The sequence below is a fragment of the Lontra canadensis genome, unplaced genomic scaffold, assembly GCF_010015895.1.
Source record: "Lontra canadensis isolate GAN:19392208 unplaced genomic scaffold, GSC_riverotter_1.0 scaffold98, whole genome shotgun sequence".
Lineage (NCBI taxonomy): Eukaryota > Metazoa > Chordata > Mammalia > Carnivora > Mustelidae > Lontra > Lontra canadensis.
The window spans coordinates 2,268,589-2,286,086 of NW_022631092.1; the positions used below are offsets into that span (position 1 = coordinate 2,268,589).

At 36.6% G+C, this 17,498-nt stretch overlaps 1 protein-coding gene across 3 annotated transcripts in view; it reads right to left on the reverse strand.

Annotated features, from left to right (window-relative positions):
* PPP4R4 (protein phosphatase 4 regulatory subunit 4) overlaps window positions 1–17,498 on the reverse strand; it is a 101,718-nt gene that overhangs the window by 62,934 nt on the left and 21,286 nt on the right. For all 3 annotated transcript variants that reach the window (XM_032837329.1, XM_032837327.1, XM_032837331.1), the window contains exon 3: window positions 2,967–3,069. In XM_032837329.1, coding sequence (XP_032693220.1) covers window positions 2,967–3,069 — 103 coding nt within the window. The remainder of the gene's footprint in view (window positions 1–2,966; window positions 3,070–17,498) is intronic.

Genomic DNA, 17,498 nt, shown 5'->3' on the forward strand with positions numbered 1-17,498 from the left:
GCAAATGTAATTACAACAACAGCAAAAAATATCACCGATGAAATTTTATAAGAGCTTCCTCATCACTGTGTCTGATGCTCTTTAAGGTGAAAATAAGCTAAAGGTGAGTTCTAAAAGCTGCTTATCCTCCTCTTGTGAATGTGCCAACTATCTCAGGAATGATTAGTTTCTTATACACAGAATATTGGTTGTTTGTATCTTTAAATTTTCTAAAAGTAAATCATCCACAGATTAGTAAGTATGCAAACTACTGTTCCCATGGATTTAATAAGCAACCAGCCAAGACACTCAGAACCAGCAGAACCATACAGATGCTCAACCCAGAAATCCAGAAGGTATCTCTCACCTCCCACAACCAATTCATAGAAAGTTGTGTTCATTTCACCTCAGTAACTGTGTCTCTAAGATAGCCACTACTCCCCTCTGTCCCAGCTAGCTGGCCTAATCCAAGCCACCCTCACATATCACAAGGACAAGTGCTGTATCTTCCTAATTCTCCCGCTCCAAGCCACTCGCCACACAATTATCAAAACGATCAGCATCGTAAAACGTAAACGGAATAAGCCACCGCCCTGCTCAAAGGGTTTCCACTGTCCTAAGAAAGAACACCTCCTGCGTGCTCTGTCACTGAGGAATGAGGAATGCATGAAATATAAGTTTTACAATTTGAAATGGAGTAGCTTAAATGTTTAGCTGCCCATAATATATATTAAACCTTCCATAAGTCATTATTATTACTCTCATGAAGTCTTTCAAATATACTTAATTCTTCACTATTTTTACACAAAGTCAGAATCACACAATTAAATATTCTCCTATGATTGTTCTTTAATTGTTTTCCATAGTCTTTAGGCCGCCCTGACATAGACTCTAATCTGGGATGTCTTCTACTCTTTTGGTATCTTTTTTAAGACAAAACAGGATAAATGAGAATCCTAAATAAATGGCTGTTTGTTGACTGAAGAAAGGAATGAAAACTGTCAGCATAAATAAAGGCTTTCTTAGTACATATTCATCAATATACATTTTCTTTATATCCATTTATTTAGTTAACCTTCTATATTATGGATTAACTTTAATTACCTTAAAAGCTGATTAAAATCTTATCTTCTATAACTCAGTTATATAGTTTCAGCAAATACATTTGATTTTTTGTATAAATATGCTATATATATGAGTGTATAATATTTTTACACATTCCCATGAAAACAAGATTTTTCAGGAGTTAATACTTGACTTTATTATGAACTCATTAACAAAAGGATTTTTTCAAAATAATTTTGAAACCTCTAAAGGCCAACCTTCATCTCTTATTCTTGCTTTAAGCATCTATGGATGCTCAGTAGACTGTCCGTGAACCAGATTTAGCCTTCTTCGCAGACTGTATAGCAGGCTCGGTATTTTTAGCTTTAAATCGAATTCACTTACCTACAATAATTTCTTAGTCAAGGGGGCCTAGCCACTTGTTCCCTTCTACTATCATTTAACTGGCACTTCCAGTAGTCATGCCAAGAAGTTTAGGTCAGCTGCTATCACTGAAATTGAATGTGAAATTAAACCTGGATGGGGGACACTTAATGCCATTGAAAATACAGCATGATTCTAGGAAAAATAGCTATGAAAAACTGATTCACTTTTGAATCACATGCAAAGCCAAAAGAAATATTTTCTCAATTTACTATCGTAACCAGTAAAAAGAAATTCATAATGCCTGCATAGAAATGTGGGCATCTTGTAGAAATAACATGCTATATCCCTGACCTAAATCCTAGCAACCAGAACCATGATGCGTATGGCTAAAAATGAAACTCAAGAACACGATCCCAGTATTTTAATTACAGTATTTTAAACACATAAATTAATAAAAAATTATGAACTTATAACCAATCAGAAAGCCAACGCAAAGTATACAAAATTCACTATAAGCAAACATAGTCCCCATTAGTCTATAACCTCCCTGACCCTAAATAGTGGGTAAGTTCCCTGAGGACACGTAGGCTGTTATCTGTGTTGCTCATTCAGGTACAAATAAGAAAAATACTTTGTACACAGCCACAGATAAATAACAAAAATGTATTATTATGTATTATACAAATATGTAATATTATATATTAATAATCAATAAATATGAAATATCAGCAAAAAGAATGTTCGAAAAAATCAAAGATTTTTGTTTAAAGCAGGCAAACTAATTTGGAGGGAATTTAGGAAGCAATAAATGAATACAAAACTAAAACTGTGATGGCCACAATTCAATCTTTATTTGGTGATTCTTTAGAAGTCACCGGAGAGTGGTTATTAGGAATATTAGTTAAATTTCATTATCCGTGTTGTAGAACTGCTATTAATATAAATTTAAGTCAACAGAATACCAAATAAGATAGCTATGATTTCATAAGACTAATGAAGTTTTGGTTTGTTTTTGGTTTTGTTTTGTTTGTTTTTTGGTTTTTTTTTTTTTTTTTGAGCTACTGAAAAGCTAACTTTATTAAATAAAACGTCTTGGGGCACGTGGGTGGTGCAGTCAATGAAGTGACCAACTTTTGACTTAGGATCAGGTCGTGACCTCGGTCATCTGATCAAGCCCCGCATCTGGCTCCACCCCTGGCAAGGAGTCTGCTTGAGACTCTCTCCCTCTCCCTCTGCCCCTCCTCCCTCTTACCACCGCCATGAGTACATGCACTCTCTCTCTAAAATAAATAAATCTTTTTAAAAAATAAATATAATAAATAAAATGTCTCTACCGAGAAAATGACTAAATACAACTTAAGATCTGGATTTTCCCATTTTCATTAGCTAGTTTTCCTAAATATTTTCAATATAATTCAAAATGTGTACCGTAATACTTCCTCCATGCCACAATTAGAACAAAAGATCAGCCATTCAAAACTCTGAAATCTCCTCTTAATAATGACAATGTGTGACTGGAAAATGGTAAATTCAAACCTTATTTTGCACCAACTTACTCTAACTTTCGGCAAGACTCTCCGAAGTGTCTCAGCAGGATTCTGTCGCATCAGAAATGGAAGATTTGCGATCACACTTGTTCCTTGGATATCTTGGCCAGCACTTATAAAGAAAACACAAATTCAAAATTTGTAATTACAAGCCAAATGCCTAGTTTACAACCATAAAAAGCAAGGATTAATCTGCTAATTTTAATGATACATGCTCAGACATCTGACAAAGTTTTAAACTTTAAACACACATTTAGATATAAAAATAAAACCAGACCTGAAACTTCATTAAGTAAATCTTATAACAAATGCATGAAGATATTAATTATGCTAATGGTAAAACAAGACTCTACATATGTGTCTTAAGTCTAAAAGTCTCGAGGCAATTTTCAAATACTTCCTTTAAAACACCACCTTATTTTTTCCTGTGATCTGCCAGTTTGCTGTATTTTATTTTAAAAAAGTATGGATGTTGTAAAAGTTCACTATGATAAAATATTAATAACCATTAACAACAGCAGGGACAGCAACAAAATCGACTACCACAGAGTCGCACAACTTTCTTCTGGTCCAGTGAAACCACTGTTGTACTAGCTGGACTCTAAATGTTGCCAGAAACTTCTTAAAGATTATTCATTATCCCCAAAGTTCAGTGAGGTATATTTACATGGTATCTTTGGATATAACATTATTTCATTAGGTCAGTAAGACTTTCCCAAAATAATCTCGGTGATACGGTAGGGGCCTAACTACCCTGGAAAAGGTGTTCAAATTCTTCTGAAAAGCTATTTCCACACAGAAAAGTCTTCGAAAACATTAGCTAAGCGACCTATGCACATACTTGAAACATACATTAGAAAGATACTAACCAGTGTGGCACCACTTGAGATGGAAATGCTACTTTTTCTTGGCTGACTGCAATACCAATTTAAATGTTAATTCCGACACCATGATACTGATTTTAATTAAAATTATTTTTATTTACCACCTCAAATATAACTTTTGTGATTATCTGTACATAAGACCTTAACATGTTTTCTTAAAGAATTTCATAAGGGAAACAGTTAACAAAACCAAAAGACAACTGACAGAATGGGAGAAGATATTTGCAAACAACATATCAGATAAAGGGCTAGTGTCCAAAATCTATAAAGAACTTAGCAAACTTAACACCCAAAGAACAAATAATCCAATCAAGAAATGGGCAGAGGACATGAACAGACATTTCTGCAAGGAAGACATCCAGATGGCCAACAGACACATGAAAAAGTGCTCCATGTCACTCGGCATCAGGGAAATACAAATCAAAACCACAATGAGATATCACCTCACACCAGTCAGAATGGCTAAAATTAACAAGTCAGGAAATGACAGATGCTGGCGAGGATGCGGAGAAAGGGGAACCCTCCTACACTGTTGGTGGGAAGGCAAGCTGGTGCAACCACTCTGGAAAACAGCATGGAGGTTCCTCAAAATGTTGAAAATAGAACTACCCTATGACCCAGCAATTGGACTACTGGGTATTTATCCTAAAGATACAAACGTAGTGATCCGAAGGGGCACGTGCACCCGAATGTTTATAGCAGCAATGTCTACAATAGCCAAACTATGGAAAGAACCTAGATGTCCATCAACAGATGAATGGATAAAGAAGATGTGGTAATATATACACAATGGAATACTATGCAGCCATCAAAAGAAATGAAATCTTGCCATTTGCGACGACGTGGATGGAACCAGAGGGTATCATGCTTAGCGAAATAAGTCAATCGGAGAAAGACAACTATCATATGATCTCCCTGATATGAGGGAGAGGAGATGCAACATGGAGGGTTAAGGGGGTAGGAGAAGAGTAAATGAAACAAGATGGGATTGGGAGGGAGACAAACCATAAGCGACTCTTAATCTCACAAAACAAACTGAGGGTTGATGGGGGGAGGGGGGTTTGGAGAGGGGGGGTTGGCTTATGGACATTGGGGAGGGTATGTGCTATGGTGAGTGCTGTGAAATGTGTAAACCTGGCGATTCACAGACCTTACCCCTGGGGATAAAAATATATTATATGTTTTTAAAAAAATAAAATTAATTAAAAAAAAGAATTTCATAAGGTATTACATTTATTGGCTTCAGAGTTTAATAACGTCTGTTAATAAGAAGCATATCCTAAGAAAATGCCATATGATTTCACTTATATGAGATAAACAAAAGAGAAGGGGAAAAAAGAGAGAAAGAGGGAAGGAAACCATAAGAGACTCTTAGCCATAGTGAACAAATTGAGGGCTGATGGAGGATGGGTATCAAGGAGGGTATTTGTTATGATGAGCATTGGGAGTTATATGTAAGTAAGGAATTACTAAATGCTACTCCTGAAACCAATATTACACTGTATGTTAACTAATTAGAATTTAAATAAAATTTGGGGCAAAAAAAACAAAAAAAAGAAGCATATCCTGATGCTAAATGGAGCTCCCCCATTGTGAAGAAAGGCTTTTCCCTCTGTTGCAACATGGCAATGAAATATAGGTCAGTACAATCTTTTCACATCCTTGACACTCTCAAAGTGAATACTTGAAAAGACAAACCCAAAAAGGAAATGAGAAAAGAGTAAAAAGAGGAGACCCATGCCACGATGGGAAGAAGATCAAAAAGGGGAAATTAAAGTTGCATATACTACAGGTGACCCTTGAACAACATGGGGTTAGGGGGTGCTGTCCCCCCATGTAGTCAAAAATCTGCATGTAACTTTCAACTCCCCCAAAACGTAACTACTGCTGATGGGAAGCCTAACTGATAACATAGTAGATTAATAAATATTTTGTATACATATCATATACTATAATCTTACAAATAGAGAAAATAAAATGTTACGAATAAATCCATAAGATAAAAATAGATGTATGCACTGCATTTACTGAAAAAAAAAGAATGCATACAAGCCAACCTGTTGTGCATATAAGCCATCAAACCCATGTTGTTCAAAGATCAACTACACTTCTAGCAGGTCACATGGCAGCCCCTCCATAAGATATGTCTGCATCCTAATCCCAGAACCTGGGAATGTTACATTAATTTGACAAAGGATCTCAAAACCAAGAGATCATCCTGGATAATCCAAGTAGGCTATAAACCCAAGAACAAGTGTCCTTAAAAAAGACACTTAGAGAAGGTGGCAGACCAAACAGAAGAAGGGAATCTGATTGCAGAGCAGAGATGGGAACGCAGCCACCAACAGTCAGGGAATGGCAACCACCACCAGAAACCAGAAGAGACAAAGAACAGATTCCCCCTTAGAGACCCGCTGACACCTTCATTTCCTCTTGGTGATACTGATTTCAGACTTCTGGCCTCCAGAACAGTAAGAGAATAAATTTCTGTCATTTTAGGCTATCCAGGTAGTGGTGATTTCCCACGGCAGCCAGAGGAAACATGCCACCAAAGAACTGGGATGGAAAAGAAATATCTGAGAAAGTAATGCTTCGTAAGACAATTCCTGCCCAGAGCAGAGGTTCAGTGTCTCTTGAAAGGATGGATGAAAGGATGACTCATTAGATGAACTAATGCCAGGAATATTTAATATTGAACAGAACATTGGTGGGTTTTATCTACTAATTTTGCAATTAGGCAAAAAACAATATGCTATTAGAAATCTAATAGATGTGAATACCAAACATTGCATTGAGGAAACATAAAAACAAACAGAAAACAAAAACTAAATGGCAGATTAGCCCAAAATATCAATAATTACATAAGATGTAGTAGTCTAAACTCATCAATTAAAGGACAGGAATTGGCAGAGTGGACTTAAAAACATGACTCAACTAAATGCAGCCTACAAGAAACTAATCTCCAAGAGTAAATGAAGCAAGATGGATTGGGAGGGAGATAAACCATAAGTGACTCTTAATCTCACAAAACAAACTGAGGGTTGCTGGGGGGAGGGGGTTTGGGAGGGTAGGGTTATGGACATTGGGGAGGGTATGTGCTATGGTGATTGCTGTGAAGTGTGTAAACCTGGCGATTCACAGACCTGTACCCCTGGGGAAAAAAATATATTATATGTTTATAAAAAAATAAAATTAAAAAAAATTTTTTCACCAAAAAAAAAAAAAAACCTAATCTCCAGTAGAATAATAGCAGCACGTTGAAAATAAAGGGCAGAAATACAAAGCAGAAGAAAGCAGGAGTATCTAGATTAGTACCAGATAAAGTAAACTTCAGAGGAAAGAAAATCACCAGAAACATTAACACTGTGTCATGATAACAGAGGCCATCCACCAGGAAGACATAGCAATCCTAAACATGTGTATGCCAAATATGGGAAACAAAAGTCTACATAACTGAAGAGAGAAATAAACACATTACACAGGTAGATGGACATTTCCACAACCCTCTTTCAACAACCATGGGACAAGGAGACAGAAAATTATCAAGGACATAGGAGAACTCACAAGAGCATCAGCCAACAAGACCTAACTGATACTTATAGGACACTCTGTCCAACAACAGATTACATATTCAAGTGCCCAAAGGATGTATGTCTAAAAAGGCCACATCCTGAGCCATAACACAATCCTCAACAAATATTTAAAACTTGAAATTAGAGGCCCTTGAATGGCTCAGCTGGTTAAGCATCTGCCTTCAGCTCTGGTCATGATCTCAGGGTCCTGGGATCCATCCCGGTGGCGTGGCGGGCTCAGTGGGGAGTCTGCTTCTCCCTCTCCCTTTGTTTCTTCCCCTGCTTATGCTCTCTCTGTCTCTCTCTCTCAAATAAAATCTTAAAAAAAATTGAAATTATACATAATTTTCTCTGACTACAACAGAATCAAACTAGAAATCAATAATAGATAACTTAAAAATCTAAAACTCTTGGAAACTACCACACTTCTACATGACGCATGGGTCAAAGAAGGAGTCCAGGAAAATAAAAAAATACATCGACCAGAATGAAAATGAAAATACCACATATTAAAATGTGTGGGACACAGTGAAAGCAGTGCAGAGAGGGAAATTTATAATACTACATGTATACATTAGAAAAGAGGAAAAATCTAAAATAATAATCTAACTTCCAGCCATGAGAACCTAGAAGAACAAAGGAATCACAATAAAAACAGAAGGAAATAGTAAATGGAAGAAAGTAATACATAAATACAGAAAATAAATAAAGACCTCATTCTTTTAAATGATCAATAAAATCGGGGCACCCAGGTGGCTCATTCAGTTAAGTAAGCATCAGACTCTTGATTTCAGCTCAGGTCATGATCTCAGGGTCATGAGATCCAGCCCTGAATCAGGCTCCATGCTGAGCTTAAGATTCTCTCTTTCCTTTTGCCCCTTCCTCCTATTCCCTCTCTCTCCCAACGGGATAAAAGGGGGAATAAAGGGTCGATAAAATGGACTACATTCTAGTAAGACCGGCAAATTAAAAATGAGAGAAAACACAAATTATCACTCTCAGAATTGAAACAGCGTATCACTACAAACCCTATAGACACCAAAAGGATAATAAGGGAGTGCTACAAATAATTTGACATACATAAATTTGAGAACTTAGACCAAATGGACCAGTACCTCAGGAAAAAAAAAAAAAAACACAAACCATCATAACAAACCCAATTCAAAATAGATCATTTGAATAGTCCTATAATCATTAAGGACATTGAATTTTTGTCAAACTCCTTAAAGAAATCTCCAAGTCCAGATATTTTCACTGGCGAATTCTACCAAACATTTAAGGAACAACTAACACCATTCCACACAATCTCTTTCAGAAAACAGAGGAAGGGGGAACATTTCCTAAATTACTTTATGAAGCTAATATTATAGAAATACCAAAACCAGGCAAAGACCAAAAAGAAAAATTACAGAACAATATCCTTCATAAATACAGATGCAAAAAAATTTGTTTCAGATGCAAAAAATCTTAACAAAATCTAGCAAATAAAATAGTGATATGTAAAATGAAAAGTTATACACCATGATCAAATGGAGTTTACTCCAGGGATGTGAGGCTAGTTCATTATTCAGAATCAGTGCAATCCATCATATTAACAGGTTAAAGAAGAAAAATATCCATGACCATATCAAGCAGAGTATAAAAAACATTTGCCCAAATTCAACACGAGAACACTGAAATTACAAACACAATGCCACTTGAAAAATGAAATACAAAAGTAGAGGTTTAACACAATTCATATAAAAAATCTAAAGATTTTGGGAGACACATTTTTCTAAAACTTATATGGAATGGCGAAGGAACTAGAATTCTTGAAAAGACAAAAATTACACAAATGGGGAAGCAGATTAGTGGTTTCCAGGGTTTGTTAAAGATGGGTGTGGGAAGGGAAATGAATGTGATTAGGCAGTGATAAAAATCCTACCTATCTTGATCACATCAATATCAATATCCTGGTTGTGCATGTACTACAGTTTTTCAAGATGATACTATAGGGGGAAACTAGGTAAGGGGTGTACATGGGTATCTCTGTATTATTTCTTACTACTGTATATGAATCTATATTATCTCAAAATAAAAAGTTTAATTTTTTAAAAAATCAATATGACAGAATTCTTTAAAAACACATATGAGCATCTCAATAGATATAGAAATCTGACCAATCTAGCACTGACTCATGATTTAAAACTATCAGCAAACCAAAAATTCCTAGGTAACGAATGCTCTTTAGATAAAGGGCATCTATGAAAATTGTACAGCTTTCTTCATATTTAATGGTAAAAAAATGAATGCTTTCTCTCTAATCAGGAATAAGACAAAGATGTTCACTATTACCATTTCTATTCAACACAGTGTTGGAGGCTTGGTTAGTGCCGGGGAAATAAGCAATAAAAAGAAATTAAAGGCTTATGGATTGCATAGGAAAGAGTCAAATTGGCTTTAGTCACAGACAGCATTGTTGTCTACAGCAAAAACAAAATTTATATGGAAATGCAAAAGATCTAGAATAGCCAAAACAAATTTGAATACAAATAAGGTTATAGTAGGGCAAATATTATCTTATTTCACAACTTATTAAAAAGCTAAAATAATAAAGTTAATAAAAATAAATAATAAAGCGGGGCGCCTGGGGGGCTCAGTGGGTTAAGCCGCTGCCTTCGGCTCAGGTCATGATCTCAGGGTCCTGGGATCGAGTCCCGCGTCGGGGTCTCTGCTCAGCAGGGAACCTACTTCCCTCTCTCTCTCTCTCTCTGCCTGCCTCTCCAGCTACTTGTGATCTCTCTCTGTCAAATAAATAAATAAAATCTTAAAAATAATAATAATAATAAAGCTAATAAAAAAGTGTGGCACCAGCATAAAGACAGTCCTATAGATCAATGAAAAAGAATCAAGTGTCCAGGAAATAGACTCAAACATAAATAACATGATTGATTTTTGACAAAGGTGACAAGATAATTCAATGAGGAAGTGATCATCTTTCCAACAAATGGTGCTGGAACAAATGGATGGCCACATGCAAAACATAATGAATCTTTCCCCAACCTGAAGCAATACACAAAAAATTAACTCAGTGTAGATTACAGGTTTGAATGTAAGAGAGCCAATACTATAAAACTTCCAGAGCAAAACTCAGTAGACAATCTTAGTGACCTTGGGTTTGACAAATATTTCTTAAATGGGACACAAAAGACGTAAATTATTAAAGAAAAAATATAACAAAAAGAACTTCATCAAAATTAAAAACATTTGCTGGTTTTAAGAAGGGCACTTGTTGTGATGAGCACTGGGTACTATATATAAATGATGACTCACTAAATTCTGCTCCTGCAACCAATATTACACTTCATGTAACTAGAGAAAACAAAAGTCCTTTTTTTTTAATTTTTAAAAATATTTTTAAAAATTGAAAACATTTGCTTTCCAAAGACATTGATTGCTACAAAAACAAAAAGGCAGGCCACAGCCTGGCATAAAATATTTGCAAGATATATATTCAACAAATAACTCATATCTAGAATACATAAGCCCTCAAACTAAATAAGAACATCCAATAAAAAAAATGGACAAAAGATTTCAAAACTTCACCAAAGAAAATATACAAATGGCAAACAAGCACAAGAAAAGGATGCTCAACAAAATTAATCATTAGGTAAATTCAAGTTGTAACTATAATAAGATACCACTACACATCCACTAGAATGACTAAATTTATAAAGACTGAACATACCAAATGTTGGCAATCATATACTACTAGTGGCATCACATACTACTGGTAGAAATGGAAACTGGTACAATACTTTGAAAAAGATTGACAATCCCTTAAATATTTACACCTACCAAACAACCTAGACATTCCACTCTTATTTACTCAAAAGAAACAAAAGCATATGATCACAGAAACGCGTGAACACAAATACTTATCACAGCTTTGTTTGTAATAGACAAAAACTGAAACAACCCAAATGTTCACTAACAAGTGGGTAGATGACGAAATTCTGATATATTTATACAGTGGGATACTTTTAGCAATAAAAAGGAATGAGCTATTGATACACACAACAACATGGGTGAATTTCAAAGTAATTATGCTGAATGAAAGAAGCCACAGTACTGTATGATTCCACTCATCTAAAATTACAGGGAATGCACATTAAACTATAGTGACAGAAAGCAGATCAGCTGTTGCCTGGAGAATGAGAAAAAAATGAACTTTGGATTGCAAAGGGGCATGAGAAAAGCTTCAGTGGTAATTGATAGGTTTATTATCTTGATCATGGTGAGGATTTCATGGCCATATACATATGCCAAAACTCAGGAGACTACATTTTAAATATGTGCAGCTTCTTTGTATGCCAATAATACCTCAATAAATATGAACAAAATAAAGGCAGCAATAGTAGACACATGGCTTTTGAATTTTCCTGAATTCCCCACAAAAACAGAGCAACAAGGAGAGTAAAATTAAAAACTCAAACACAACAATGACAACATAACCAAGTGATAAGATTTCCCACATGAAATCGTTGAACACTACATCAAAAATTTATGAGGCACTATATGTTGGTTAATTGAACATAATTTAAAAAGATTTCCCACATGAACCCAAGATCTTATATGTATGGACAGCAGTTAAAACTATAAATGATTTTGTGCACTCCAATAATTGATAAGTTCAATGTGTCTACAATAATATCTGAAGGAGCTAAACCAGTCTTATCCCTATGAACTCTCAAAACATCTAGAACAAAGGGCCACTCTGAAGAAAAATTCTAGGAAATAGTATCTGAACGGAATGGATAGAAACAAAATACCACAAAGGGAAGACAAGGTCCAAACAAATGTAGAGAAATAGAGCCCAGAAACCTCAGAAAGTAAAGCATCTTATTTTAAAATTAGGTATAAAAGGTAAAAAAAAATAAATAAATAAGTATGAAGGAGCTCTAGAATCATGAAATTAGAAAAGCTACCCTGAACTACACTGCCTTCTAGGGTTTATGAAACTAGTTTCACATAAAAAGGAGAAACATAGACGGATCATGATATAATTCCATATACAGCTACCAAAAGAAAAAGAGCATAAAGAATGGACTAACATCCCTAAAGACAATGAAAGACAGACATGCCCATAAAACAGCAAACTATAACTATTATTTCCCCCACAGCTTCTGAGGGAGCTGTCCAAAAGAAAGAAAGAAAGAGAGAGAGAGAAAGAGAAGAAAGGAAGGAAGGAAGGAAGGAAGGTAGGTAGGTAGGTAGGTGAGGGAGGGAGGAAGGAAGGAAGGAAGGGAGAGTATAAGATATTGAAAAAAACACATCATAATTATGAAAACTTAGAAATAAGGTGATAGAATTCAGGAAAGAAATGAAGAAAATATTTCAAAAAACACTAAACTTGAAAGAACACAAGGGTGAGTGAATATAATAAATAATACCTTAAAAAAAGAAAAGGTGAAAAGAAAGAAATTTTTAAATATAAAAAGATTTGAGAAAGTGATATAAAAGATAGGCAAAAAAAAGACCAGCTCCTACTTTTTTTTTATTTTATTTTTTCAGAGTTCTAAGATTCCTTGTTTATGCACCACACCCAGTGCTCCATGCAATACGTGCCCTCTTTAATACCCACCACGAGGCCCTCTCAATCCCCCACCCCCCTCCCCTCCAAAACCCTCAGTTTGTTTCTCAGAGTCCACAGCCTTTCATGGTTTGTATCCCCCTCCGATTTCCCCCAACTCACTTCTCCTCTCCTTCACCCAATGTCCTCTGTGTTATTCCTTATGCTCCACAAGTAAGAGAAACCATATAATTGACTCTCTCTGCTTGACTTATTTCACTCAGCACAATCTCCTCCAGTCCCACCCATGTTGATACAAAAGTTGGGTATTCATCCTTTCTGATGGAGGCATAATACTCCACTGTATATATGGACCACATCTTCCTCATCCATTCATCTGTTGAAGGGCATCTCGGCTGTTTTCACAGTTTGGCGGCTGTAGCCATTGCTGCTATGAACACTGAGGTACAGATGGCCTTCTGTTCACTACGTCTGTATCTTTGGGGTAAATACCCAGTAGTGCAATTACAGGGTCATAGGGTAGCTCTATTTCTAATTTCTTAAGGAATCTCCACACTGTTTTCTAAAGTGGCTGCACCAACTTGCATTCCCACCAACAGTGTAGCAGGATTCCCCTTTCTCCACATCCTCTCCAACACTTGTTGTTTACTGTCTTGTTGATTTTGGCCATTCTAACTGGTATAAGTTGGTATCTCAATGTGGTTTTGATTTGAATCTCTCTGATGGCTAATGATGATGAACATTTTTTCATGTGTCTGTTAGTCATTTGTATGTCTTCTTTGGAGAAGTGTCTGTTCATGTCTTCTGACCAGTGGAACAGACTAGAGAGTCCAGATATGGACCCACAACTCTATGGTCAAATAATCTTCCACAAAGCAGGAAAAAAAATCCATTCAATAAATGGTGCTGGGCAAATTGGATAGCTATATAAAGAAGAATGAAACTTGACCATTCTCTTACACCTTACACAAAGATAAACTTGAAATGGATAAAAGACCTCAACGTGAGGCAGGAATCCATCAAAATCCTAGAGGACAACACAGGCAGTAACCTCTTCAATATCAGCTACAGCAACTTCTTTCAAGACATGTCTCCAAAGGCAAAGGAAACAAAAGCAAAAATGAACTTTTGAGACTTCATCAAGATCAGAAGCTTCTGCACAGCTGAGGAAACAGTCAACAAAACTAAGAGGCAACACAGAGAATGGGAGAAGGTATTTGCAAACGACACCACAGAAAAGGGGCTGATATCCAGGATCTATAAAGAACTCCTCAAACTCAACTCACACAAAAAAGATAATCACGTCAAAAAATGGGCAAAAGACATGAACAGAAACTTCTCCAAAGGAGACAAACAAATGGCTAAGAGACACATGAAAAAATGTTCAGCTCCTACTTTTAATAGGAGTCCTCAAAGAAAAGAAATCCAAAACAAGGGAAGTGTTTAAAGAAGAAAAAGTTATAAAATGAAAACTTCCTTTAAATTAAAAAAAGGGGGAGGCGTGCTTGGGTGGCTCTATTGGTTTAAGCGACTCCTGTTCAGGTCATGATCCTGGAATCCCAGGATCAAATCTCACATCAGGCTCACTGGTTGGCAGGGAGTCTGCTTCTCCCTCTGACCCTCTCCCTTCTCATGCTCTCTCTCTCTCTCTCTCTCTCTCAAATAAATAAAATCTTAAAAAATATATAAAATAAATTTAAAAGAAAAAGATTTAAAAGAGCACACCATATACCTGAGAAAAGCGATCTAGCATAACCAACGCTGAGATATACAAGACTTTAGAGAAGAAGACATTCCTTTGGCAAAATCAGCCAATTACTGAGAAACAAAATCAGATTGCCATTAGACTTTGACAGCAGTAAGATATTAGAAAACTAAGTAATAATGTATAGGTAATACTGCTTACCATAAACAGGACATGAAGAGACATACAAAGAAAGTGCACTTAAATTGTAATTATCATAATCTCTATCAAATATAAAATCTAAATTTAATTTCTATAGTTAATTTATGTCCAGCCCTTCTCCCTCTCAGGGAGAAAAATGTATATATCATGGATATAATGAGCATTATTGCTTAAAAGGAAAAGCGGCCGGGTTAGCTAATGGTTCTCAGTAGGGAGTGATCCCCGAACCACCCGGCACCAGTACACATATGACAAAGTCTGGAGACATTTTTGGTCATCACAAGTTCACAGATGCTACCGTAATCCAGTAGGGAGGATCCAGGGATGCTGCTAAGCCTTCCACGATGCACAGGACCACTATCCACAGCTAAGAATCTCAACAATTCAACAAAAAATGTCTAAGAATGTTTTGGTTGGTTTACACAAAGTAGCTCTTAGCTGAACCCATATGTGATCACCAACATTAGATAACTGTTGGCCTACGATAATGGCAATTTCATATTTTCAACTTACACACTGAGCTTAGCAGAAGTGTATTAAGTCAAAGACTTCAAGGAAGAGTACTGACCTTTACAGATTGGTAACCACAAATATGCTAAAGCAATGGTTCTCAAACTCTACCATGTACCAGAATCACCCAGAAGCACCTGTTAAAACTAGTCCTTACTCTGAGAGATTCAGGTTCAGAAGATCTGGGTGAGGCCTGAAAATCTGATTTCTAACAAGTTCCCAGGTGACCCTAATGCCGGGGGTCAGGGGACGATACCATGAGAGCTACCACAATAGAGAAAGAATTAAAAAAAAAAAAATAGACTGCAAAGTTCTTTACATTTTTAGGACTAAGGAGTGAATGAGCCAAGTGCACAGTAGCGGTTTGCCCAAATGAAGCAGAAGGTCCATCTGATGATGAATGCATTTGATCGCTACCGCTGTCAGTCCTGGCGACAGGGCTCCCCACCACAATAACAATGTTCAAAGCGATGTGGCAAAGAACAGTTAGCAGAGGTGGAAAAACACGTCATCTGCTCAGACACACATTAAAGAAAAGCAGGAGAAGGAGCATGGGAAGGGGTCGTGCATCAGACAAAAGAGACACTGACAAGAGTAGATGTGGCCAGATGTTCAAGTGAGTTACTGAATGTGCATGCCTGGAAACTTCCTAGGGTGCCGTGGCCCTCCTGCTATCTCCTGTTTGGTAAATAAACCAAATATGCATAGATCTCCGTGAGCATCACTGATTGAAATGAACCCAAAACAACCTGCATAGGCTGAAATCGATAGTATAAAATTTACTTTATTGCTATTTGATATAATAAATGTAATTTTTTTTCCAAAGATTTTTTATTTATCTATTTGACAGAGAGAGATCACAAGTAGGCAGAGAAGCAGGCAGAGAGAGGAGGAAGCAGGCTCCCCGCCGAGCAGAGAGCCGGATGCGGAACTCAATCCCAGGATCCTGAGATCATGACCCGAGCCAAAGGCAGCAGCCTAACCCACTGAGCCACCCAGGCGCCCAATAAACGTAATTTTAGAATAAATGTTGACTCAAAGTTATACTTTTTTTTTTTAAATCAAGTAAGCTTCCTAGACTTCAAACCTACAGCTTTCAACTGAAAGGCACATGGAACCATCATCCTGGCTACAAAACGCACTGTTCCTTTTTGCTCCAGGTGTGCTATTTCTTGGGACGTGCTCCCTTTCTAGGATACTCGCTGAGAAAGAAAAAGGACGCAAGCCCACGCAGCAAACCCTTCCTCTAAAACTAAAAAGAACTAGGTTAATCATCTAATATGTACGCTAGTGGCTAAAAGGAAAGAGGAAGGAAAAAAAGGACTAGGTAAATAAGTGGATTTAGGACAGCGACCTTCTAAATTCTAAATTAATGTCACTAATTATTTTATTCCCATTGGGAGATGTCCCTATTTTAAAGAGCTATTTATAGTAATATCATCAACCAATGAAAAACAAGTCAATCCACTCAAGCATTTTTCACTATAATAAAGTTTCAGTCTCCCTTGTCACCCGAGCTCCTGCCATTGTCATGCGTCACCTCAGCATTCAGGTAAACAGTGAACAACAAGCTCTTGACCCCTCTAATCCAGTGATGCTTTGCCCAAATTTTACATTCCCCAATGCCTAGCACAATACCTCACATGCAAGAAAGGCTCCATAACTCTTTGTTGATTTAAACTGAATTTGTCTCCACATCAGCAACCACTGTCACCACTGAATCTTACCCTCACCTGGAAATGCTCATCTCTAGAATCTCAAACTCTGGGATCTCACTTGCCGGCAGTAAACTCTTTATCTTTCTATTTCTCTGTCACTAAATCCATTTTTTTTTTAACTTTCATCCCATTTCTATCCTATCAATTCCTTCTCATTCTCTAGTTTCTAATATTCCATCTTGTGCCTCTTTCTCTCCCAGCAGCCTGAATGTGCCAGGCTCTATCTCCAACCACATTCACACTAATCCACTCCTTCTTCAATTCTCCTTCTCCTTGACAGCAGCAACAACAAAAATACTATCTAATACACTGCATGCCAGGCATTATGCTAAACGAGCACTTTACTTATATCATTTAATTCTCATAACATTATGAGGTA